Here is a 25,841-nt window from a genome sequence, read left to right as displayed (position 1 = left end):
AACTCTGACAAGGGCTCTTAGGCCCATGGACGTCAATTCGCCAAAATGCTAGGTGTAGCAGAAGTGACAACACACACCATATGACCCCATGTGACATCACAGGAAGTGACATCACCTCACCTTTAACACCCAAGGAGCAAGGGATTACTAACATTTCTTTTGGCCATATGGAAGTAAGTCAGTTAGCAGCACAAGAACTCTAGGACATCTGGAGCAGCGCTGTGCATGCGTGCTGCTATGTGTGTATTTTAGGACAGTGCACTGTGCACTTCTCCGGATGGGCGAGAGTGCACTGCTCAAGCTTGTGTGTCCCTGTGCACTCCAATGCATTCATATCAGATGCCATGCAGATGTTCCAGCCGGGTTACAGACATTGAGTGTCAGAGAATGAGAATGTCACTGCCTGGACATTTGTACTCATCACAGCCAGGATAAAAAGCAGTAGCTATCACAAGGATGCATAACAGCACATACCAGAACGGGAGCCTGAAGTCTCTCTCTGTGTAGCTAGCGTCCCTTTGAGGCCTGCAGTGCAAATAGAAAGGCAAGTTGAAGTTATCCTGTCAGCAGCAGGCTTCTGCCTCAGACTGTCCGGAGCTAAAATGGGATCCCGCAGCTCCAGCATTAACTTGCGCAGGAAGCAGACACCACAAGTTGAGTCTGCACAGTGTGTCTTAAGTCCTGATGACAAACAGGGCAGACTCGATTTCTTGCCGTCCCACACTCAAGCCTCTACCACATCCTTTCCCAACTTATCACAGAGTATGGGTCCCACCCCACCCTGTGACGAGTTGGGAAATGGTGGGGTGATAAGGCTCTCCACTACCTGATTGACATGGAGGCTTAGCGCTACAGGGCTTGAGTCCGAAACACCCAGGGTTAGCTTTACCTCCACTTCATCAGGGGTGGAGACTGGTCCTTGATGCCTAGTCTTTGTCAAGCTGATGTCCCACAGGCCTGTGAGATTGTCTAGCCCAGGGGAGCAAGTAGGAAAAGAGCCGGCCCATTACGTGTCACGCTGCACACACTAGTGCACATGATGAAAGACAGCAACAACAGTGAGTCATGAGTGGCAGACAGTACTCCTTTGATTGCTTTCATTTTTACGGCAAATGTAAAGGAGGTGGAGCCCCGACACCCTCACGCAGAATCCGTCACTGGTCTAATCCGTTTCCCTGTTGTGTTTTTTAGATCGAGCCTGGGTAGTGCATGCGCTGCTCTGCGAGGCATGCTGTATTGAGGTAGGGACTTGAAGTTTCGCCCACATTTTTCATTGGCTTGTGTCATTGTCCATTGTTAACTGTGGCTGTTCATTGCTCAAAAAGTGTTAGTAGTCCCTCCTTAGTAGCGCCTTTTCTCATTTTGTAACATTCCATGGGAACACCCCCTGTTACTTGTGTTGTTGCTCAGTAGGCTTTAATTACAGCCTCCAAGCACTATTTTCTCAAACAGCTTTGTCCTGCCTGTTGTTGCAGGCAGGACACGCACTCTCCTAACGCTTTGAAAAAAAATTATAGCACACATTTGCAATGCAATAGGTCTTGCTTTTGTGAGAGTTTAAGCTATTGTCACTGTAAATGGCAATGCCTTTTATTTATCTGTTTTAAAAACAACACATAAATAAGTCATTGCCAATTACAATGCCAATAGCTCAAACTCTTGCAAATGTGAGGCCTATTGCAATGCAAATGCTTGCTGAGCTCTGAGACGGAGGTGGCAGTAGCCACAGGAAGGCAGGGACCGTGACGCCAGGCTGTGTGTTTCAAAAGCAGGAGGGAGGAACAGGTAGCTGCAGCCAAAACAGACCTTGGTCTTTAAATGCACAGCAAATTTGCAAGATTTACAACAGAGCTCTGTAAACCATTGAGCACTGGTCTCGAGACCTCCAGCTTACAGATAGAAATAGTGCTCGCAAGCTTTGAGTAACAACACATGTAACAGGAGGAGTCCTTGAAAATGGGCGGAGCTTTTAAAGCTCATATCCTGAATACAACTTGTATCGCAGAGACAGCAAGCGCTGCCTAGGCAAGACCTAAAAATGGTGATAACCCCGTTGGAGAGCTATCCAGCGACTCATTCGGGGAGTTGGCTGATCATTTTCCTTGAGCATGTGACGCGCTGCCCCTTCCTACTACAAAGCCAGGAGTCACAAAGTAAGGCCTGGGGTAGAAGAGGGCAAGTCAAGGGGTCATAGGCTCTTATTTCTATAGGGGTATACTGTGCTCTTATTAAAATGTCATACTCTGAGAATGGTCACAGAGGACCCTGATTTCGATCTCTTACTGGGGTGCGGTGGGGGGGGGGGGGGTATAGGACATAAGAGTTTTCTCAATATGCACCTACTGTCTGGAATTCTCTTTTTTTACCTACTATGTAGAGAGACTCACTTGGCATTCACGAAGGGGTTAAAAACATGGTCCACCAACAGCCAATATTGTGATTAAGTAAGCCTGATCGTTCCATCAAGCCACTTTGATTGAAAATGCTCTCTCCAGAGCCACAAACATAACATGACGTAAAAGGATTTTACTGTGCACAGTCTACATTCTCGGCACGCTAGATTAATGTTTCCCAACCCTTTTTGCTGTCCCGTTCAACTTTACCTTTTGCTTCTCATTCTCAAGTTGAAGTAAACTTGCATCCCTTTCCTCCTGCAGACTAAGGATCTCTTCATTTAGATCCTGCTTCTCGGCTTCATATTGTGATAGGATCTCTTCTTTTTCCTGTTGCAGTCGGCGTATAGCATCCTCTTTCTCTTCACCCAGTGCAAAGAGAAGGCTTTCCTGATCGCAGAAATTGTAAGGGCAAAGGCAAGAGAGATACCCAGGAAGTGAGGGACAGAAAGAGCATAAAAATAAAAAGCAACATGTGAAATAATTGATGTAAACAGAAAAAACAGACCAGGATTATGGAGAAATTAGAATTAATTAGGCAAGAATCCGTAGGGTACAGAGAGGACATGGGAGTTAAATAAAGAGTTGGGAAACAAGAGAGAAAGCAAAAAAGAGATTCAAAATTTATTATTATTCATATACCTTGATTATAAATGGTGATTTAATAAATTCATGTTTTTTCAACAGTTCGCAGGAAACGAGTTATAGTTACTTTAGGCATGAGTTATAATTAATTGAAATAACTATAACAGGGGAATTTCAGTGGTTTTGTCAGTTTAAAATGGCATGTTATAACTGGCATTTTCACCTAACTATAACATCAATGAAAATGTGGATATAGCCATCTCAAATTACATTTATGACATCACTGATGACATCATCTAGTGAATGTGACCGCAAGGTATCAACAAGTACACCTACAGCCAATTTTCTATCACCTCTCTAGTGCTAATGAGAGTAAACATTTTCAACATGCAGGACAAAGAATTTCTGTGAAAGAATCCACATTTAGTACAGCTTATGCTTTTGTTTACTGGTATTTAGGTATGCAAGTATCGAGTTTTTTTTTCCGACCTACATTAATATAGAGTTTTAAATATCGTAGGGACAGAATATCGACATCAAGAATATCAGTGACCAGAATATCGACCTGAAGGTAAGAAATATTGTTTTTTTTAATATCGAAGTTAGTAATATCGATAGCAAAAATATTGATGTTAATAATATCAATGTTTATGTTAGTGTTATGTATTTTAGTATGTATATGTATGTGTTCCACATGTTTTGTATTTTTTTTAATATATGTATTAATTGTTCAGAAGTTAGTAACATTTTTTTAAAGTATATTTTGCGTTTTAGTACCGTAGCGGGTTGTGGGTTTATTGGAATAGGGTGGGAAGTAATTTAATTATAGTAAATTCATAATTTTGAGAAATTATTAATTCTTTTTAATTAAATTTTGCATTTTAGTTCTGTAGCGGGTTGTCGGTTTATAGGGTGGGAAGTAATTTAATTGTAATTAAGTAATTATTATTTATTTATTGGTATTGACAATTTATTTTTAATTATTAATTGGTAATTAATTTTTATTAATTGATAATTATATTAATTGTATTAATTTTTTATTGGAGCGGGTTGTGGGTTTACAGGGGAATAGGGTGAGAAGTAAATTAATTATAATACAATAATTATTAAAAATAAAATGTGGTATTCATAATTAACTTGTTTATTAATTATTCATTGGTAATTATTTTTATTAATGAATTAATTGATAAATATATTCATTGTGTTAATTTAGTTTAGGAGCAGGTTGTGTGTTTATAGGGGAATAGGGTGGGAAGTAATTGATTACAATTAAGTGTTTATTAATATTTATTGGTATTGATAATTTATGGTTAATTAATTATTAATTGGTATTACTTTTTATTAATTTTGATGTATTGGTAATTTATTGTTAATAATTGGTAATTAATTTTTATCAATTAAATCGATAATTATATTAACTGTGTTCAATTTTATGCAGAGTGGCTTGTGTGTTTATTGGCGAATAGGGTGGGAAGTAATTTAATGTTATTAAAGTAAGTATTAATTTTAATTTATTGGTATTAATAATTAATTTATTGATAATGTATTAATAAATCATTATTTAATTTTAAAAAGTCTTTAGTTGATAAGCATGTTATTTTTAACCCCTACGCTATCCAACACTTTCAATACTGTTGCACTCTCTGGAGTGGGAATAGTAATTTTTACCCCTACGCCATCAAACACTTTCCCTACTGTTGTACTCTCTGGAGTTGGAATAATAATTTTTACCCCTACGCTATCCAACACTTTCCCTACTGTTGCACTCTTTGGAGTGGGAATAGTAATTTTTTTCTCTCGGCTATCCAATATTTTTCTATATTGTTTTGTTAATGTTGTATATTGATGTTTTTTAATTTGTTATATATATTTTTTATATTTGTATTTATATTATTGTTGTATGTGTAAATATGTATTTATAATTTATAAAATGTTTTCAACAATTTAGAAGTGATGAAAATAATTATTTATGAATATTAAGGATATATATTATATTGTATATGTATATGTTTAATTATTTTAACATTATGGTGCCGATTCCGATCTGTTAAAAAAAATTACCGTACGACTCGTATCCGTATTTTTTTACGTACGAATCGTACAAGTCCCGTACAAACGGTGAAGTACGATTCGTACGTGAAAAATACCTACGAATCCCTTCGGGAAAAGTCTACGAGACGTCCCCAGACAGTTTTACGTACGAGTCGTAAAACTGAAGTCCGAGCGCACAAGTACGATCCGTACCGGCGTTCCGAATACACAAGCGTATGGAAAATGTCCCGTACGGAGCGAACTTTGTACCACCCCTACCCCGAGTACACTTGTGCCCGGGGTACGAGTCGTATGGCCCCCCCAGCCTCCCCCCCACCCCCCGTATGTACGCACCGTACCCCCCGTAGGTACGCACCGTACCCCCCCAGATGTCCGCACTGTACCTCCCCACCCGCGTATGTCCGTACCGTGCCCCCGTATGACCGCACCGTAAACCCCACCCGCGTATGTCCGCACCGTACCCCAGGCGTACCCCAATCCTTGCGTATGTACGGTCCGTACATACGCGAGGATTGGGGTACGCCTGGGGTACGGTGCGGACATACGCGGGTGGGGGGGTACGGTGCGGACATACGGGGGTACGGTGCATACATACGGGGGTGGGGGGTACACACTGTTGGCCTATGTACGGTGCGTACCCCAACAGCACGTATGTACGCAGCGTACATATGCAATGTTGGGGTACGCACCGTACATGATGACACGTACGATGTGGGTGATGGCGTGTACGTCGCGTACCGGGCCCCCTTTTCGTCGTGCATCGCAGCGTACTTAGCTTTTCCGGCACTTTTTGGCTCCCGTAAAAATATAGCCGTGCGGAGTGCTGTAGGTACGAATCGTACTTGACGGTCCGTAAAACGCTGCCTGACTCCGTGCGGACGTCGCGTACGTGCTGTCCAGGATCAAAATTGTATGTATTTTTTAGCCGTACTGTGTTTTTTACGATTCGTACGGAAATGGTATTTCTGTACGAATCGTACTTGCTGGTTTGTAAGGTGGAATTCCCGGGTACGAGTCGTACGGAGAAAACGCTCCTACGACCATTCGTACCCGGGTTTTACAGGATCGGAATCGGCACCTTAATGTATTAGTTATTATTTTTAAACATTTAAAAATATTTTTAACTACGTTTCTTATAATTACATGTATTATTTACTTTATTTTACATTATTTTTTAACATTTAAAAAAAACTATATTTTTTACAACAATATTTTTGACATCGATACTTTTTTCTCTATATTTTTGTACTTACCATGATGTAGATAGGAGGTCGATATTCTTGACTTCGATATTTTTGTCACGATATTTTTGTACCTCGGTAATTTTGCAATCAATATTTAGTCAGTGATTCATAAGGAACATTTTGTCTCTGTAGAAATAATGCAATCAGCAACTTATTAAACCTCAAATACTGTTCAAAAGAGTGTTCTTTCAATATTTACCCTGATGAATTGTACCTGTTAAATTCCTAATCTGACATAGAATTTCAGGTCAATGCCTTCACATTTATGCTTTAGCATAGATGTGTGTAAAAATACTTTACATATTATTGAGATAAGCAGAATGCTGTACACCAATGCTTACAATCATTCTGCGACCTGAACCGTTTATAAATGAGTCACCCATATATTATACAGTCTTTAACAATGTATAATGTCTCAGACTTTTCATGGTACTTCTCGAAATAAATATCTGTACCATACAAATCTCTAGTTTATATACAACTTTCAAAAGCATTACATGACAAGTCTTTAATGTCAGCATGTGCACAGAAATCCACAGTTGAATAATGTATAGTGAACATAAGCTTCAGTTTTTCTCACATATTTTGTAAACCGGGGTTTGATTTAACCCCCAACCTATCTGTAATACACGTCTGCAACTAACACTAGTTGCACTCAGTCTCTAACTTGTTTAATGAAGTGCTGTTTGCACTTAAAATTCTCTTAATAGTTAGACTGTGCACCATAGAAATGTACCATACTGAATGAGACTTGTCCCGAGAATAACACTATATTTAGTAGAGGCACATGCACATACAATCAATATATGCTCTATATTTGTGTGGGTTCTTTACTCATCACTTTCTTTTCTAAAATGATTAGGGGTTTTATAGAGCAATTTGAGAAGCAGTAGCTTGGATGATGTACACATCAATGATGTCATTTGAGATGTCATCAGTGATGTCATTAATGGTGGAATTTAACATGTCAGGAGTGATGCAATATATGAGGGCAGCGGCACAAGTTATAGTTAGGTCACTGAGCTATAACTGGTGAATTTCAGTGCTTTTTGGGGTCAGGGGGGGTTTAAGCATTAGTTTTTACCTTATCTCAAAACCTAAATATAATGCAACTTTAACCTTTAGATTTTTCAATGAATTTTTTGAGATCATTTAACATAAGCTAAGATATTATTACCATACCTAGCTATCATTGATTTTTTTCAATACATTTATGAATTTTTCTCTTACTGTTAGGAAAGATCATATTAACAATCCGGACAATAACGTCTAATTAACCTTTGCTTTATCCATGAATTTAAAGTTTTTTTTATATATATTTGGCAACACCTCCACCGTGCACACCCTTTGGCCTTTCACAACAGGGGGTTGCACCCCCAACTGGTGGCCAACGCTTTTCAGTCTTCCCTAAATGGTGAGTTTTCTGTCCCTGCCCGCCTCCTGCCTTTTCTCTGTTGTCCATGTGCCTGCCCCTACCCTCTCCCTCCTACCCTCCATGGTACGTTGTGCTTCCACTGCTTCTCAAACCTGCCCTGCATGATCAGCTTGCTGCTCCTGCGCATCATTCTCCATGTGTGAGCCCCTGCCCATCCCTCCTGCACTCCATGGTCCATTGTGCTGCCAGTATTTCTCCTACCTGCCTTGAGTGTCCAACTTGCTGTCCTTGCATCACTTCCCGCTGCCCAGGTTGTCCATGTGCATGCCCCTGCCCCTTCCCTCCTACTTTCCATGATCTGTTGTACTGCAACTGCCCCTCCAACCTGCCCTGCCTGGTCCATTCGGATGCCATTGCCACCCCACCTGCCCTCCAATGGTCTGTACGCTGCCTCTACACTCCTGTCCTCCGCGGTTTCACTGTGCTGTCACTGTCCCTTCCGCCTGCCCTGCGTGGCCAGCTTGTTGCCCCTACCACTGCCCCTCCCCAGCTCTTCGTTGTCTTAGTCTGTGCCCCTATCCTATTCTTCCAGCTTTCCATGGTCAGTTGGCAAGCCCCTGCCCCCTCCCTCATGCCTTCCATTTTCTGTTTTGCTGCCACTGTCCCGCCCATCTGCCCTGCGTGGTCAGCTTGCTGCCCCTGTCTCCTTCCCCGGCCCTCCGTTGCCCGTATGAGTGTCCATGCCCTTTCCCTCTTACCGTCCATTGTCTGTTGTGCTGCCAGTACCTCTATCATCTGAGGCTAGCCTGTTGGCCTGCCCGCACTTTAACAGAGCTACATTGGGCGGCGGGGTTTCTCAGTTGTGATTCCCCAGATCTGGAACAGTCTCCTGAACCATATGCACAGGGAAACCACGCTACTTCCGTTTAGGAAGAAACTCAAAACCATCCTGTTTACTGAGGCATTTGGTTAAATCCACCTACTGTGCGCTGTATATCCTCGGGACCTAGGGACCCCTGGCTCATGGTCCACGCTGCAAGCGCCTAGAGACCTTTGGTGATTGGCGCTCTATAAATATAATCTAACATTAACATTTTCCTGTGTGGTCAGCTTGCTACACCTATCAACTACCGCTTGGCCCTCCACTGACTGAGACAGTGCCCTTACCCTATTATGCCAGTCTTTCCTGGTTCATTGTGCAGCCACTGCCCCTCCCTCATGCCCTCAATGGTTCATTTTGCTTCCACAGCCTATCTTGCCTGTTGTTCATGGTTGGCTTGCTACCCCCTGCCCACCTCCCCCTGTAGTCCACGGTCAGTTCTTAAGCTACTGCCCCTTCTGCCTGCCTTGCGTGTTCTGTTGTGTTGCCACTGCTCCTCCCGCCTGCCAGGCGCAGTCAGTTTGCTGCCTATGCCACTACCCTCCTTTGTCCATATGAGTGTCCATGCCCGATCCTTCTTACCCTCCATGGTCCATTGTGCTGCTACCACCGCTGCTGTCTGCCCTGTGTGATCGGTTTGCTACCCCTTACACCCACCTCATCCCTTCACTGCTCTATTCTGTGCCCTGCATTTTTCCTCCAGCCCTCCAACGTCCATTTTGCTGCCACTATCTATCCTGCCTGCCCTTCTTGGTCTGTTGTGTTGTCACTGTCCCTCCTGCCTGCCTGGCTTGGTCAGTTATCGGCCCTTGCCCCTTCTCTTGCCCATTCCCTCCTTTGTCCAAGTCTGTACCCTTGCCCTCTCTCTCTCCCTCTTCACAGTGTTCTAATGAACAACTAGAGCGCTAACATTCTAAATTTATGACTAAAAAGTGGAACACCTGAAGTCGTCTTAAAAGAATCGAAATTGTAAAACCTAAAGAATTTTCTTTACAAATGAAGATAATAAGGGGGATCTTTTTACCTACAACTTATGGTTAGTGCTTAGAAAGCTAAAATGAGGACGTAGGTTCTGAGTTACCAAATAGCAACAAAGGACATTTAAACTAGATGCAATTTTTATGTTTTTTGGCCAATTGCAGTGGATTATTTGTAGCACGAGTTACAAAGAGTTTTGAACACTTCCATCATTGAGCTACACTTGGGGAGGCATAGATATTTGGGCTATATTTGGGCCCTTTGTACTGGGACAGACATCAATGGAGACTTTTTTTTAAATCAAGCGCCCTTATTTCTTTATTCACTGCAGTATCCTCTGTAGGAAATACTTTCTGTTTTACAGCTTTGGTTCCATCAAGATGGTGTTAAGGTATGCCACACTTTTGTGATACATGCAAAATGTTAGCACTCTAGTTGCTCATTAGAACATTTTGGTAAAACTGCAGCTGGTCACCAGGGATTGGTTCATGTCCGCAAGTCAAAATGTTTTACTGAAATAGATGAGGAAGATATTTGAGAGCTCATGGAAAAGGAAGCATAATTTTGCTTTCAACTGCACTAACCAAAATTTCTATGACAAAACGAACCCCCTGATTGTGTTAAATTCAAAATGAAATGTTTTAGGTTTTACAGCTTTGATAACCAATATGAGAAAATTATGGAAAAAACTGTTTTCTCACGAATGGTTCATCAAATCTCAGCAGAGGATCAGCATTTTACACAGAGCAAAATCACCTTAGAATACACCACAATTCCGAAAGTTAGTTTGGTACCACCAACACATGATTTATATTGTGACTAAAATATGTTGTTACTGGGGGTGGAGCCTAGCTGTGCAGCAAGATGGTAGTTTGATAGAGAGGCTCTGCCAGCTGAAATCTGATCTGGCAACATCTTGCCCCATCGGCTGCCTAAACCACAGCACATCACAATTCTGCACATCCGAGACGGTGTGCTTTCGCCTGGGTGTGTCGCGGCAACCTTGGGGTGCCAGTGGAACAGGCTGTCGTGGACAGAGGCCGTGGCCCGGGGTGGCCGGCGTGGTGGAAGACTTGCGTGGTGAGTCGGCTGTGCCGTGAATCATCGAACCTTAGGGTGGAAGGACCAACAGCGACTGCAGCGGCCTGCGATTGCCTTCTGGGTAGCTAGTGGTGAAAGCAGATGTCCGGGCCCCTGCTGTGGAGGACCCGCGATTGCGGACTACCAGTCGGGCCCTTGCTGCTGGGTGGTACTTGTGTGGGGGCCGATCGGGCCGTCCGTGCGGGGCGAGATGTATACGGAGCCTCGAACTGACTGTTGGTAAGCCCTTCTTCTTTATATTGAATTGGCTGGGGGGCCCTCTCTGTGTTGCGTGGACCGTGATTGGAGGGCTCGCTTCTCCACCTGACACACAGGAGAGGCCCCGGAAGGAGACTGTAGGCAGTCTTCACCCATTCAGTGGGCTTGCGAACTCTGGACCTTACTCACTGACGGCCATAGTGACACCATACTTGGCTTGGGATCGTGACTGTGATGCCACTCAGATACAGTCCCATTTTAGTGAACTGTTTGGGCCTACTCGTGGCCCCCGGTGCCTGCTGTTTCTCCTGGTGCATGGGCTGGGATTGCGCCATCTAGCTCACCCCGGTGCCTGGATCTCTGCATGGCACTGGCCAGAGTCCAGTGCGCCATCTGAATCACTCTTATGTAAGACTTCCGCTAAATACATCCTCTCCTCATCTGACCCAGCTATTGCTGTACGAGCCCCTCTACCAGAGGGGAGGAACTGAGAACTAGCAAATTAGAGCACCCTGATTAACCCACGGCGGTGCAACAACCCCCTGCAAAACCCACTACAAGTCCATTTTCTGAGCTGGCCCGCTGATTTCGTTGCGGCCACAAATCCAGTTTCTCTGGATGTCAAACATGATACGAGGCAACCTAGATTCCCATTTGAAATCAAGAAGTCCTCACACCAGTCCGAATTTGAACCACAACAGGAGATAAACTCAGCCCCTTCAACGGAGGATGACATTAAGGAAACTCTTATTGGCGTCAAATCTAGCCTGCAGGCGATTGACGCCAAACTAGACCTCATGGCAAACTGCCTTGTCAGGATGCAAGAACGAGTTGACAAGCACGACGATTTCCTGGATCACCTCAAAGCTCGAGTTTCCAACATAGATGACACCCAGGCCACTACTAGTGAACACTTGATCATAATGGACAAAGTCCTTGAACTCATCAGGGCCATAAACAAAGATCTCGAGGCGCGCTTGAGGTTCAACAACGTACGCATTAATGGCGTCCTGGAGTTCATGCCCATTGATATTATGGAGGACTATGATACAGCAAAGCTTTGTGAGCTGTTTGGGAAGCTCCTGTCCCCGGTTTTCATTGTCGAACACGCACATCGCTCTCTGGTGCCTAGGCTGCTCCGGGTGCGCCAGCCCACCCAATATTCGCTCACCTTCTGAACTATAAAGACCAAGACAGTCCTGCATCTGTCCAGAGAGTGCGGTGAAACAACATTATGGCAATGTGCTTTCCTTCTATCTTGACATCACTATTGCCATTTAGGCCGCCTGAAGGGAATTCCTTTCTGCCCAAAAATCCTTCAAAAAACCGAGATAAAATATGCTCTTCTCTATCCTGCCAAACTACACGTCATTTCTGAAGGTCGGGCGCATCATTTCACCTACGCTAAGGCTGCTCTCAAGTTTGGCAAAGTAGCAAGGTCGTCCTGGGGGGCCCCGGGGGACCGGGAGGAGACACACATAGACGACGATTAACCACATTTGAGACACCCATTATGACGCTGTTCTCTCCCACTAGGATACACAGCTGTGACTTATTGGTTGTTGCATCTAAGCTTCAAATGTTGCACAAAATGTTGATGGAACTATGAACATGAGCCGATGGACTTCAATATTTGTGGTACCCACTGTTGCATTATCTGTTTAGGGTGGTAATTGGTGTGGTGGGTGGTATTAAGATGCTCAATCAAATTTGGGGGTTGGTTAGGGTGGGGGTGGGTTGAGGCTTTATTGTTTTTGCATGCGTTTTCTGTCTGATATAGTTTTTACTCTATGGCAGACCCCGGACATGATGACTTACCCTTCCATGGCCCAATTAAATAGCCGTTGTATGAGATCCTAGATACATGCCTCCTTTCTGCACTGCGTTTTGCTTTGGCAGGGCACATCCTACACCAAGATAGGCTTATCATTCAGACTTATGGTCTCTGACCTCAGACTATATGGATCTGAGAACAGTGGACAAGTCAAAGGGTCTTAGGTGTCCGACTTGGAATAGACGAGGGCCTAATGATCCTAGAAAGGCCCGCCTTGTACAATTAATCAATCAATCAAAGCATTTGTAAAGTGCACTACATACCCGTGAGGGTCTCAAGGTGCCTGGGGAGGGGGGGAAAGCTGCTACTGTTCGAAGAGCCAGGTCTTGAGGAGTCTTCTGAAGGTCGGGAGGTCTTCGGTCTGCCGTAGGCGGAGGGGGTGGGGGGGGGGGGTGTTCCATGTCTTGGCGGCGAGGTGGGAGAATGATCTGCCGCCGGCGGTCACTCTTCGGATGCGGGGGACGGTGGCTAGAGTGCAGTCTGCTGAGCGGAGCTGGCGGGTGGGGGCGTATAGGCTCAGTCGGCTGTTGAGGTATGCTGGTCCGGTGTTGTGGAGTGCGTGGGTGAGCAGTTTGAAGGTTATCCTCTTGTTGACAGGGAGCCAGTGTAGGTCTCTCATGTGGGGTGTGATATGGCTGCGGCGAGGGATGTAGAGGATCAGGCGTGCGGAGGCGTTCTGGATGCGTTGGAGCGGTCTCAGGAGTTTGGTCGAGGCTCCTGCATAGAGGGCGTTCCCGTAGTCCAGTCTGCTGCTGACGAGGGCCTGGGTGACTGTAGGAGAGTAGGATCTGCCTCGTATGTTGCCCCCACTTTTTTTTTTATGTTTACACTGGTTTCTGGCTATAGTCTGGCTGGGACCCTGCTAATCATGGCCCCAGCCTCTCTGTTCTCTCTAAACAACATGGAGTGCATATTAGGTGCACTAGTGATTGGAAACTGTGGTGCCATATGAGTCCCTAGTATATGGTACTTTAGGTACCAAGGGCATAGGTACTTCACAGGCCTACCAGGGGCTGAAGCATGTATTATGCCACCCCTGGGAAGCAGACTAAATCGGACACCACAGGCCTGCTACTGCAGCCTGGGTGAGGTGGTGCTAGCACTCCTCACTGAGATATAGGTTCACTATATCTCTCCTGCACACACATTTAAACCTATCAGTCACCCCTAAGGCAGGTCCTATCAATCCTGAGGGCAGGGTGCTTGGTTTCCATGTGAGGGGGTGCCTCTACCTGAGCAGGGCCCCTCTGCAGCTCTCAGAGTCCATTCTCTGGGGCTGTTTGTGAATGCGGTCAAACCATATACTCTTAAGTGCATTATAACCTCACGGTAAATGCTAACTTTGGAATGGCTGCATCAAAACATGTAGTGTTTGGTGTCAAAACGCTTTGGAATCATACCCCCACACCAGTAGCTGGTGTGGGAGTATGATCCCACCCTTCTAGTGGGATAGACATGTACCTACTGTGGAAACGCGGTAGAACCCTGAAGAGCCCTGGCATCACAAAATGGATGCCACCAGTCACAGACACTGGGCTGCCCTCCTGTTGATGACCGAAACTCGCAGTGGAGGAAGCTCCGCAATAGGTATCCTGTCACAGGGAGGTGTGACCACCTCCCAGACAGGGTTTAGTGTATTGGGGCTGGGTGGGTGCACTCCTAGAGTGCTTTGAAGTCCTGCACTGGGGAAGCAGTAGGCTCCTCTGTGCATACACCAGTTCAAACCAGCTCAGGGGCTACCTGCCCCTGCTCTGGCGCGCAACTGGACAAAGGGAAGTGGGTGTAGCCACCCACTCCACTGACCCTCACATAGGTGGGATCATAGAGCTAGTCCCTCACTTCCTTCCAGTATAAGTTAGGGAACCCTTGCCATTGCAAACTAGATACCCCTGGACGACGCTCTGAAGACAAATCCCGGACCTTCGAAGTTCCACTACCTCTGGAAGACTGAAGAATCTCCCTTGGAGTCAAGGAGTGACTCCCCTGCTTGGCAGGCACCAAAAACTACAAACTACGGTCACAAACTCCACCGCTCCCGCCGGAGCCCGAAGTCCCTGCAGCCCAGGGGGAGGATTTCCTGACTTCTCCAAGGCCATCGTGAGTCCCCAGCGACGCTGAGGCAAGTGGACCCCACGAGTTACGAGAAACCGCAATCCCTGGGTACCGTGCACTATTTTCGAGTGCAACCCCTTCACTACGTTCTGCGAACCTGTGCTTTGGGCCACGTGTGGTCCAAGCCTCTAGCAGGGATCCCTCCAAAGATCAGAGGCCTAACCCGTCCTGAGTGACCGTGGGCCCCTGTTGAGTGGATCCTCCTGAGGCGTCTTCGCTATCCCTTGCCGGCTGGCTTGTGGGTGCCCTGAAGACTTTCCTACAATTTCAAAGGGCTCCCCTGGTTGCTCCAGGCCTGCCCTGACTTACCCTCGCTGGGTGAGTCTCCCAGACCTTGCTGGTCTGCACCGCTGACTTTTTGTCCTTTCCACAACACCTGCTGTTACCAAGGCTTGTTGGCTCCAATCAGTAAGCTGCAGACTTCGTGGGACACGCCGAATCCAGCTCCTGGTTGTCGTCGACGCCTCCTGGACCTCGTGGCTGAAGAGTCAAGACACCCGTGAACTACCTGAAAACACCAGACGACTGTGGGCATCCATCTTTCTTGCCAAGTGACTTTGAACATTGTCCCCTCTGCTTTCCGGTCTTCCTTCTTCAGAATCCAGGCTTGGATTCCACCGGACACTTCTTCTGTCTTCACAAGCAGCAAGTCTTCATTGGCTCCCATTGAAAACGACACCGCGACCCGACACCAAAAGACACCTATGCACCCGGCTTCCCTGGGTGAGGTAACTCCAGCACTACGGTGCTCCTGTGGGTGTTGGCTCTAGAACTACTTACCCTGTAAGTGACTTGCTTGTAGACTCTCCCGAAGTACCCTTAAACTCTTAATTTCCAACCGCGACTTGCAACATTGAAGTCAATGGGGATTTGCGGCTGTGTTAACACACTGCATGCGTCTCCCGTGGGTCCTTTACTTACCTGACTTGGGTGGTGTTGTGAGGCCCCAACGCTTCTGAAGGCCCTAGGCCTTGTCCCTCTGCAAGTCGTTATCTCCAAGTCTCTTTTTTAGTATATGGTCTGGTACGCCCCTACGGCCCCAGCCATATTTGTGCTTAATTTATTGTGAAACGTTGATTTGTGCATATGTTCCTGACTTCTAATCTCATAAAGAGATTAGTAGAGAGTTGTTTAGTATTTATTTATTTAAATCTTTATTTCGACGCATTTGTGTCATAAAAGAGCAATAAAAACATTTGTTATCTTACATTTTGATATTTGCTAGCACAAAAAAAAATAATAAAAAAAGCAGTAAATAAAAAGTCAAATAAGCTAACCTATTCGTATATATCCATAGCATCCGTGTATACAATATCTAATTTCATAATCTTTGTCAAACACATTTTACCCGGGCGGAAAATTTACAAGGTTAAAAATACAATTTAACAATAAATATAATTTAAAAACTATTAAAATAGTATTAAATCAGTAACCGCTAGGACATTTTTTATATAAAAAGAATTCTTAAAAATTCGTATGAAATTCATAAAAAGCAACAACCACATATACCTAGTTGGATAATAAAGCAACAATTACATGTTTTAATATCATGGTCTTTTTGAAGGTATCAAATAATGTATCTCCTCGATTTATCTTTTTCTTTAAAAATGTAGACCCAACTTTATTCTAATAAAATTAGCAGCGAGAAGAAACCTACTAACTCCAAAAACTATCACCTGGCTGGTGTCAGTTTTTAAAATTCTGCCAGCCTCCTTGTAGGATCTAGAGCCTATTTTATGGCAGAGTGGTGCTATCCACTTTTTCCTTGGTATTACATAGCTGGAACAGAATAGAAGTATGTGTAAATCATCTTCCTTAGTACCATGAGTACATGAGATACAGAGATCACTTCCTGATTTCGCCCAGCTTTTTTCAAAGGCCTTAGTTCTAAGGGTACCATATCTAAATTTTAGGTACAAGGTTTTTGATAAAGGCGGATGGATCTCATCTAAAAATGGTTCAAAAGATGCGACATCCTTAAACAATAGGAAGTTTTCAGTTAGCGGTCCATGAATTCTTGCATATACTAATTCGTTGCTCACATATGACCAGAAAGATGATTTAACAATTTTCTTGGAGCACGAATTCATAGCCTCAGGATCATTCCAAAAATGGGCCAATCCAATTGTACCTAACCAAATTCTTACATGCTTGAACCAATAAACTTTGTTACAATTATCAAGATCCATGACTTCTTTCAGGCCGTTCTTGTAATTGAGTAGTTCTGGGGTCGTCCACAATCTAACCCACAGCAATAATGGTCTCAATATTGCGTGTTGATCTGTTCGTTTCAGGTTTAGATCCAAAAGAAGTGGTGTTAAAGGGGTATTTGTAGGTATTTTTATCAACCCCCTAAGAAACTTGTTCTCAAGGTTTTCAAATGTATGTCTACATACAGGACCCCATAATTCCGCCCCATATAATACTGCTGATTGGACTTTATACTTGAAAATCTCTATCGCAGGGGTCACTGCCTTATTCAAGCATTCTTTGTGTCTCTTAAGAATTGGTAGACAGTTTTGTTTGAAGATGATCTTATTCTTTTCTAGCTGCGGTCTCCAAGCTAAGGAAGAGTCTATAGAGACACCTAAATATATAAAATTCTGCACATAATCAAGCTTCTGGCCATTTAACATTACATTTTTCTTGAAGTTCCTATGTGGGCTCAGTGCCATGTATTTAGTTTTTTTAGTATTGATTTCTAGGCCCTTCAAGGAACAGTATGACTGGAATCTATTTAACAAATTTTGAAGGCCCCGTGGTGTTTGGGAAATGAGAATGGTGTCATCTGCAAACAAAAGGGAAGAAACCCGTTCACCCCCTAGTCTTGGAGCGTCGTTATCACTACACTCCATGTAAGATGGTATATCGTTAACAAACAGGGAGAATAGGGTTGGCGCCAGTACACACCCCTGGCGTACTCCTCTTTTTATGGGGATAGCTTTTGTGAGTTCCCCAGTAGGACCCCACCTCACCTTTGCATAGTTATCCATATGTAGTCCAATAACCAATTTTAGTAGACCTAGCGGGATCCCCTGGGATTTCAATGATTCCCATAAAAGGTCTCGCGGTATAAGGTCAAATGCGGCCCGTAAGTCTACGAATGCCACATACAAATGACCTTTACGAATAACGACGTATTTCCAATACAAACAACAGAGCCTTAGGACTTGGTCAATAGTTCCTGTTTTTACTCTGAAACCTGCCTGATATTTCGTTAAAATTTGTTCTTCTTCCAACCAGGTATTTATGCGGTTTAGTATATGCCTAGCATAAATTTTTTGGGTAATATCTAAAAGACTTATGGGACGATAGTTAGCAGGATTGCTTCTATCGCCCTTTTTAAAAATAGTAATAATTTCCGCCCCGTTCCATGTGTCCGGAATTATCTCCCCAGCAGCAACAATGTTGCACAGATGATTAAGGTAAGGAACCCAGACATCTAGTTCATGCTTGAACAGATCACCTGGTACTTTGTCCAGCCCAGGAGCTTTCCCATATTTGACAGAGTTGATAGCTATTTTTGTTTCCACCAAATCAAAAACTATATGTGTAGATTCAGCCTCTGTAAGCAGCACAGCATGATCTTCCTGCACTGCATTAGCAGTCCCTTGGGCGGCGTACAGGTTCGTAAAATGGTCTATCCAGGTTGCTTCATTAAGATAAACTTCTCTCGAACCTTTCTCTCTTTGATTACCCTTAGCCACTGTTTCCCAAAATAGCTTTTGGTCCTTCATTTTCGCTGCCATCAGCATACCGGACCATAATTCCTCATCCCATGAACACTTTGTATTGGTCAGCACCTTATTATATAATTTCCTATTTTCTTTAATTACCATAGCATTTTTACTTTTGACCGAATCTATCAAAGCTGATTTTGCTGTTCGGCATTCTTTGTTGAACCATGGTTTACCTGTAGGCTGCAGCTTCACAGCACCCATTCCTTTTTTGGTCTTCTAGTCATGAGTTCTAATAGTTCATTAAAGAACTCTTTATGTAATTTAAGAAATAAACCGGGTTCGCTTTCGGAGGGATTATAGATGTCAAATACATTAGTAAGGCAATTATAAATATTTGCCACTAGATCTTCTTGTCCCAGTATGTATGCCCATTTAACGGACCGACGATTATTACTTAGTATAACATTATCTGGGACAGGTTGGTGTCCTCCCTCATCTACTTCCTGACCCAGTATTAAGCTCTTTGCAAAGCTGACTTCCAAGGAATGGTGATCACTATCAAATCTATCTTTGACCATCAAGTCTTTTGTATATGGCCACAAGTCCATGGAAATAATAACATAATCAATTAAACTTTGGCAATTACGTCTCGTGAAAGTAGGTACCTTGGGACTGTCAGAAGGAAAACGCCCGTTACATGCCCTCAGTCCATGACTTACCAGTACCCTTGTAATTTGGAAAGCTAGGGTGGAACCTGCAACTGTCCCATTACTAGATAAGGATGGTATGCCATTAGCATTATCTTCATCCTCATACAATTTATTCATTCCGGCAATGGGTTCAAAGTTGCAGTTCATATCCCCACATATTATCGTGCTTGCTTCCGGGTCCAGCGTATCCAGTATTGATTCTAATTTGTCAATACATGGTGACTCCTTATATGATGGGCATGGTCGATTATATATATTAAAAAGATGGATCATCCGATTATCAATGGTAACCGTTTTTAGACCGAGTATATCTAAGGAATCGGTTCTTAATTGCTGTATGGCTATATTAATGGACACACTAACCCATATTATTAGCCCTCCTGATGGACGCCCTCTTACTGATGGAACAGCTTCCAACTGATACGTTCTATATCCAACCCTATGCCTAGCTGTCGTAGCCCATGTTTCTTGTAGAACACATATTTCAAAGGAGTTTATATAAAGGTTCCATTCGGGGTCACTTGTTTTTGAACCCACTCCTGCAACGTTCCATGAAACAATCGTGGCCATAGAAGGGCCTTGATTTGAGCTGCAGCTAGCAGCCGATGAAGATTTACCTAATCTTCTCGGTATTTCTGATCTATTGCTATTAGGATCGTTTGCCTCTTGATGCTTTGTTTGTTCCACTTTGGGTGTGGGTTCAGGAGCTTCCAAGGGTTTTTTTTTAGATATAGTATTTCCCCCCTGTATACCAGTTGATAGTAATTGAAGTGAACCATTTGAATAATCAGGCGTCCTAAGGGGACTTATTAAAGCCACGGGTGAATTTACGGGTAAAACAAATGGACAGAGTGTGGATTTGTGTCCTTCCCCATGTACTTGGAGTCAATCTATGCCCTCCAGTCCACTAAACCTATTGTAACAAGAAATTAAAGGTTGAGTGTACTGTGGGCCCATCCATTCTCTGTGATACTGAGAGTTGGCATGTTGGGGCCTCCCTGCCCTACGTTGTTTTAAAGTCCAGCCATCATCCCCCTCCCTTTCCCATCTTTTAGGATATGTGTTCCCGAAAAATTCACACCCAATTCCACCCCTATCTGGATTTGAGTCCCTTAACCAGCTCCATGCATTATCTTGGTGTTCCGTTGGTGGATAAAAATAAGCCAGGGGTCTTGCTACAATCAATGAACCATTGTTCCTTGGGACTCCCGAACAGATATGTCCTACTGACCGAGGGTCCTCAAATGATACAATCACACAGTCCCCTTGTATTTTTTTCCTATTATGGCCTACCCAGGGGACCCTCTCTACCATTAAGATATTGCTTCTTATTGTTGGTGGTAGTGGATGATTGTTATTCAGCCAATGTGACACTTTGTTTTTAAGCGCCACATAAGGTTCTAAGACTGATGAGCCTAATTCCGGAACCCCAGTTAGAATAACTACATAATCACATGCTTCAGGAGGTAAATTAATATTCCTGCGCTTTTCTGTGTGCGTGATGACGTTATTGTTTGTAGAGATACTACAAGGAGTCAACTTTTTAGCTGTTTCACATGTCGTTATGGACTTTGCACTATTTTCATCTACGTCAATAATGATAGGATTGTTGGTAGAGACCTTTAGGGCTGTATTCCTTTCCTTTTCTATGTCATTGTCAAGTATTTTTGATCCCTGTGCATTGCTAATAGGGGCTGGAACCTGAGTTACCTTTTTTTGATTGCTAGTATATTCATCTTTTTTCTCTTTCCTCAGTTCTATAAGTTGTTTTTCTATCCCGATTAGTCTTTCTTCTATAGGAATGAGCAAGGTCTTAAATATTTTTGACAAGGTCAATGTAAGGGAATCTTCGTTCCCTATGTTTGTGCCTATACTTTCAGCTGATAGATTAACAGATAAAATGTCAGCTAAGGAGTTATCTAAAAAGCTGTCATCTACAATGTTCATGGGTAGTGTCTTAGGGGCAACTCCTCCTTTCCCCGGTTCTTGGCCCTTGCCTTCCCTTGACCCTCTTGCATTAGATATATTATTTTCTTTGCACTTTCCTGACTTAGAAGCCTTAATAGATTTAGTAGCGGGATATTTTTTATTTAATCGTCTACTTGTTATTTTTTTGGGAATTGCTCCCTCCCTTATCCCTTTTCTTGAGATATTATTGTTTGCTGTCTGGTTTTCTGACTGAGGGGCTAGCGAGATGCTTTCTATAATAGCCAAACCCTGTGGATCAGGAGTATTACAATCTTGAGTATCGGAGAGTGCCATTGTAATACCGTGAACCTCTGCATTAATATGCCGTGTATTAGAATTGGTAGTAATATTCTCAAGGGTTCGCGTTGGGGTGCGAGCTGTAGCAATATGGCCCATTGATGACCTTTTTGCTTGGGCAAGATCTTGGGAGACCCTCCTTTCCATAAGGACAATACCCTGATCTATCAGTGTATTTGTACGAACTATAAAATCATCTAAGGTTCCAGTTAATTTGGAACTACCTGACATAGCTTTACTACTTCTGGTTTCACGTGACATTATATCAATATGGTCTAGGTAGCTAAACACAAATGGATAATGACGAAAAAAAATTTTTTTATACTTATTTAACTAATTACCATAGCATTTGTAATAGTTAGTCAATAAAATTCCTATTACGGCAATGGATGGGGGATAATAACGTCTATTGTGTATGTACAATTAACCCACATCTACATATAACACTATTGCCTAACTGTCCGAATAATATAACGTATTAACAATGGTGTGCTTACAATGTCCGAAGTTTGTCCGACGAAACGACCAACGTCCCTGGCCCAGTCCAGTCTCCTCAGGCCTCTGAGGGCCTAAGAGGGCCCGCCCTTTGCCCGGGCTTAGCCCGGCTGCGCCCGCGCGCGTCCCGCGTCGCGGGGGTGGTCCGAGAATAAATGCGCCTCCAGGCGCTGGCGTGGATGGTGCTGGCGGGCTTCCGGCGCGAAGGAGCTTGGGGGATGTAGTTGTCTCCTCCTCCCCTCCCCTCTGCACACTGCGGCCGCTCGTGAGATCAGCTGTGGCGGCGGCGGCAGGGAGGATTCGCGTTCCCTCGATCAGGTAGGCAGCCTGGAAGTGTGTTTCTGGCTTTGGACGGACACCCGCTCTGCCGGGGTGGTCCGAGAATAAATGCGCCTCCAGGCGCTGGCGTGGATGGTGCTGGCGGGCTTCCGGCGCGAAGGAGCTTGGGGGATGTAGTTGTCTCCTCCTCCCCTCCCCTCTGCACACTGCGGCCGCTCGTGAGATCAGCTGTGGCGGCGTCGGCAGGGAGGATTCGCGTTCCCTTGATCAGGTAGGCAGCCTGGAAGTGTGTTTCTGGCTTTGGACGGACACCCGCTCTGCCGGGGTGGTCCGAGAATAAATGCGCCTCCAGGCGCTGGCGTGGATGGTGCTGGCGGGCTTCCGGCGCGAAGGAGCTTGGGGGATGTAGTTGTCTCCTCCTCCCCTCCCCTCTGCACACTGCGGCCGCTCGTGAGATCAGCTGTGGCGGCGGCGGCAGGGAGGATTCGCGTTCCCTCGATCAGGTAGGCAGCCTGGAAGTGTGTTTCTGGCTTTGGACGGACACCCGCTCTGCCGGGGTGGTCCGAGAATAAATGCGCCTCCAGGCGCTGGCGTGGATGGTGCTGGCGGGCTTCCGGCGCGAAGGAGCTTGGGGGATGTAGTTGTCTCCTCCTCCCCTCCCCTCTGCACACTGCGGCCGCTCGTGAGATCAGCTGTGGCGGCGGCGGCAGGGAGGATTCGCGTTCCCTCGATCAGGTAGGCAGCCTGGAAGTGTGTTTCTGGCTTTGGACGGACACCCGCTCTGCCGGGGTGGTCCGAGAATAAATGCGCCTCCAGGCGCTGGCGTGGATGGTGCTGGCGGGCTTCCGGCGCGAAGGAGCTTGGGGGATGTAGTTGTCTCCTCCTCCCCTCCCCTCTGCACACTGCGGCCGCTCGTGAGATCAGCTGTGGCGGCGGCGGCAGGGAGGATTCGCGTTCCCTCGATCAGGTAGGCAGCCTGGAAGTGTGTTTCTGGCTTTGGACGGACACCCGCTCTGCCGGGGTGGTCCGAGAATAAATGCGCCTCCAGGCGCTGGCGTGGATGGTGCTGGCGGGCTTCCGGCGCGAAGGAGCTTGGGGGATGTAGTTGTCTCCTCCTCCCCTCCCCTCTGCACACTGCTGCCGCTCGTGAGATCAGCTGTGGCGGCGGCGGCAGGGAGGATTCGCGTTCCCTCGATCAGGTAGGCAGCCTGGAAGTGTGTTTCTGGCTTTGGACGGACACCCGCTCTGCCGGGGTGGTCCGAGAATAAATGCGCCTCCAGGCGCTGGCGTGGATGGTGCTGGCGGGCTTCCGGCGCGAAGGAGCTTGGGGGATGTAGTTGTCTCCTCCTCCCCTCCCCTCTGCACACTGCGGCCGCTCGTGAGATCAGCTGTGGTGGCGGCGGCAGGGAGGATTCGCGTTCCCTCGATCAGGTAGGCAGCCTGGAAGTGTGTTTCTGGCTTTGGACGGACACCCGCTCTGCCGGGGTGGTCCGAGAATAAATGCGCCTCCAGGCGCTGGCGTGGATGGTGCTGGCGGGCTTCCGGCGCGAAGGAGCTTGGGGGATGTAGTTGTCTCCTCCTCCCCTCCCCTCTGCACACTGCGGCCGCTCGTGAGATCAGCTGTGGCGGCGGCGGCAGGGAGGATTCGCGTTCCCTCGATCAGGTAGGCAGCCTGGAAGTGTGTTTCTGGCTTTGGACGGACACCCGCTCTGCCGGGGTGGTCCGAGAATAAATGCGCCTCCAGGCGCTGGCGTGGATGGTGCTGGCGGGCTTCCGGCGCGAAGGAGCTTGGGGGATGTAGTTGTCTCCTCCTCCCCTCCCCTCTGCACACTGCGGCCGCTCGTGAGATCAGCTGTGGCGGCGGCGGCAGGGAGGATTCGCGTTCCCTCGATCAGGTAGGCAGCCTGGAAGTGTGTTTCTGGCTTTGGACGGACACCCGCTCTGCCGGGGTGGTCCGAGAATAAATGCGCCTCCAGGCGCTGGCGTGGATGGTGCTGGCGGGCTTCCGGCGCGAAGGAGCTTGGGGGATGTAGTTGTCTCCTCCTCCCCTCCCCTCTGCACACTGCTGCCGCTCGTGAGATCAGCTGTGGCGGCGGCGGCAGGGAGGATTCGCGTTCCCTCGATCAGGTAGGCAGCCTGGAAGTGTGTTTCTGGCTTTGGACGGACACCCGCTCTGCCGGGGTGGTCCGAGAATAAATGCGCCTCCAGGCGCTGGCGTGGATGGTGCTGGCGGGCTTCCGGCGCGAAGGAGCTTGGGGGATGTAGTTGTCTCCTCCTCCCCTCCCCTCTGCACACTGCGGCCGCTCGTGAGATCAGCTGTGGTGGCGGCGGCAGGGAGGATTCGCGTTCCCTCGATCAGGTAGGCAGCCTGGAAGTGTGTTTCTGGCTTTGGACGGACACCCGCTCTGCCGGGGTGGTCCGAGAATAAATGCGCCTCCAGGCGCTGGCGTGGATGGTGCTGGCGGGCTTCCGGCGCGAAGGAGCTTGGGGGATGTAGTTGTCTCCTCCTCCCCACCCCTCTGCACACTGCGGCCGCTCGTGAGATCAGCTGTGGCGGCGGCGGCAGGGAGGATTCGCGTTCCCTCGATCAGGTAGGCAGCCTGGAAGTGTGTTTCTGGCTTTGGACGGACACCCGCTCTGCCGGGGTGGTCCGAGAATAAATGCGCCTCCAGGCGCTGGCGTGGATGGTGCTGGCGGGCTTCCGGCGCGAAGGAGCTTGGGGGATGTAGTTGTCTCCTCCTCCCCTCCCCTCTGCACACTGCGGCCGCTCGTGAGATCAGCTGTGGCGGCGGCGGCAGGGAGGATTCGCGTTCCCTCGATCAGGTAGGCAGCCTGGAAGTGTGTTTCTGGCTTTGGACGGTTGGAGAGTTGTTTAGTAACAAATACCTATATATTTGATATATATACCTATGTGGTGTCCTTTCATGTGGTATTTCAAGAGGTTATGTGGTAAAAAAAGCTGGTTTACATTCCTTCCAAGACTTAGCCTGAAGGCTGCTCTCCACAGCTACCACTAAGATAGCTTTCTTTAAAGACTGTCTTAAACCTACTACCATAAGAGTCGAATTGTACTGGTGCAAGGTGTCCACTTTAACTAGTGAACAGCATATACCAGGCCAACTTCTCACAGTGACCGTCCTTGTTTCAGTGGGGTACACACCTATCTCAACTCACCCCTTCCACCTCCTCCCGCCTCCGTGCGTGCTAGTGTGCTAAATGCACTCTTACTATTCCAGTTATGCGAGAGGAACCACTATCCTACTACGTAAGGGCCTCCCATGGAAATTCACTCAAGTCAAGTGCGACATGGAAGGATGATATGTCCTCCTGGTCGGCCTTCTCCACCAACAGCCCATCATATTGGCCCTTGTCTACGGGCTAAATGCTGATTGCACCGAAATTGTAAACCTAGGACCTGGTGCTGTTATCTGGGGAGGTGACTTTAATGTTGTCCTCGACCCGGACTTGAATAGATCGGGCGCTTTTCAGCCAACCTCACCCCAATACCGCAGCACTTTACTTAACGACAATGGTCTGGTTGACGTCTGGAGGCACCTAAATGGAATTAGACGAGAAGGAACATGCGTCATATCGACCCACGGGGCCTGGTCACGCATCAACTACTGGCAGACAACAACGGGTGACGTTATTACCTGGACT

General features: G+C 46.3%; 2 protein-coding genes across 8 annotated transcripts in view; one reads left to right on the top strand and one right to left on the bottom strand.

Annotated features, from left to right (window-relative positions):
- The window catches only part of LOC146785406 (uncharacterized), a 2,064,968-nt gene that overhangs the window by 948,374 nt on the left and 1,090,753 nt on the right, over positions 1 to 25,841 (bottom strand). The window contains exon 21 of the mRNA XM_085634420.1: positions 2,604 to 2,783. Within this exon, the coding sequence (XP_085490546.1) occupies positions 2,604 to 2,783 (180 nt within the window). The remainder of the gene's footprint in view (positions 1 to 2,603; positions 2,784 to 25,841) is intronic.
- LOC146785408 (uncharacterized) overlaps positions 1 to 25,841 on the top strand; it is a 787,621-nt gene that overhangs the window by 161,099 nt on the left and 600,681 nt on the right. The window contains exon 3 of one of the 7 annotated variants that reach the window (XR_014970636.1): positions 3,499 to 3,549. The exons of the other annotated variants lie outside the window; for them this stretch is intronic. The gene's annotated coding sequence lies outside the window, so the exon portion shown is untranslated. The remainder of the gene's footprint in view (positions 1 to 3,498; positions 3,550 to 25,841) is intronic. 7 annotated transcript variants of the gene reach the window in all.

The sequence above is a fragment of the Triturus cristatus genome, chromosome 11 (assembly GCF_964204655.1).
Source record: "Triturus cristatus chromosome 11, aTriCri1.1, whole genome shotgun sequence".
Lineage (NCBI taxonomy): Eukaryota > Metazoa > Chordata > Amphibia > Caudata > Salamandridae > Triturus > Triturus cristatus.
The sequence above is the reverse complement of the archived record's forward strand: the minus strand, read 5'-3'. Positions and strand labels throughout refer to the sequence as shown.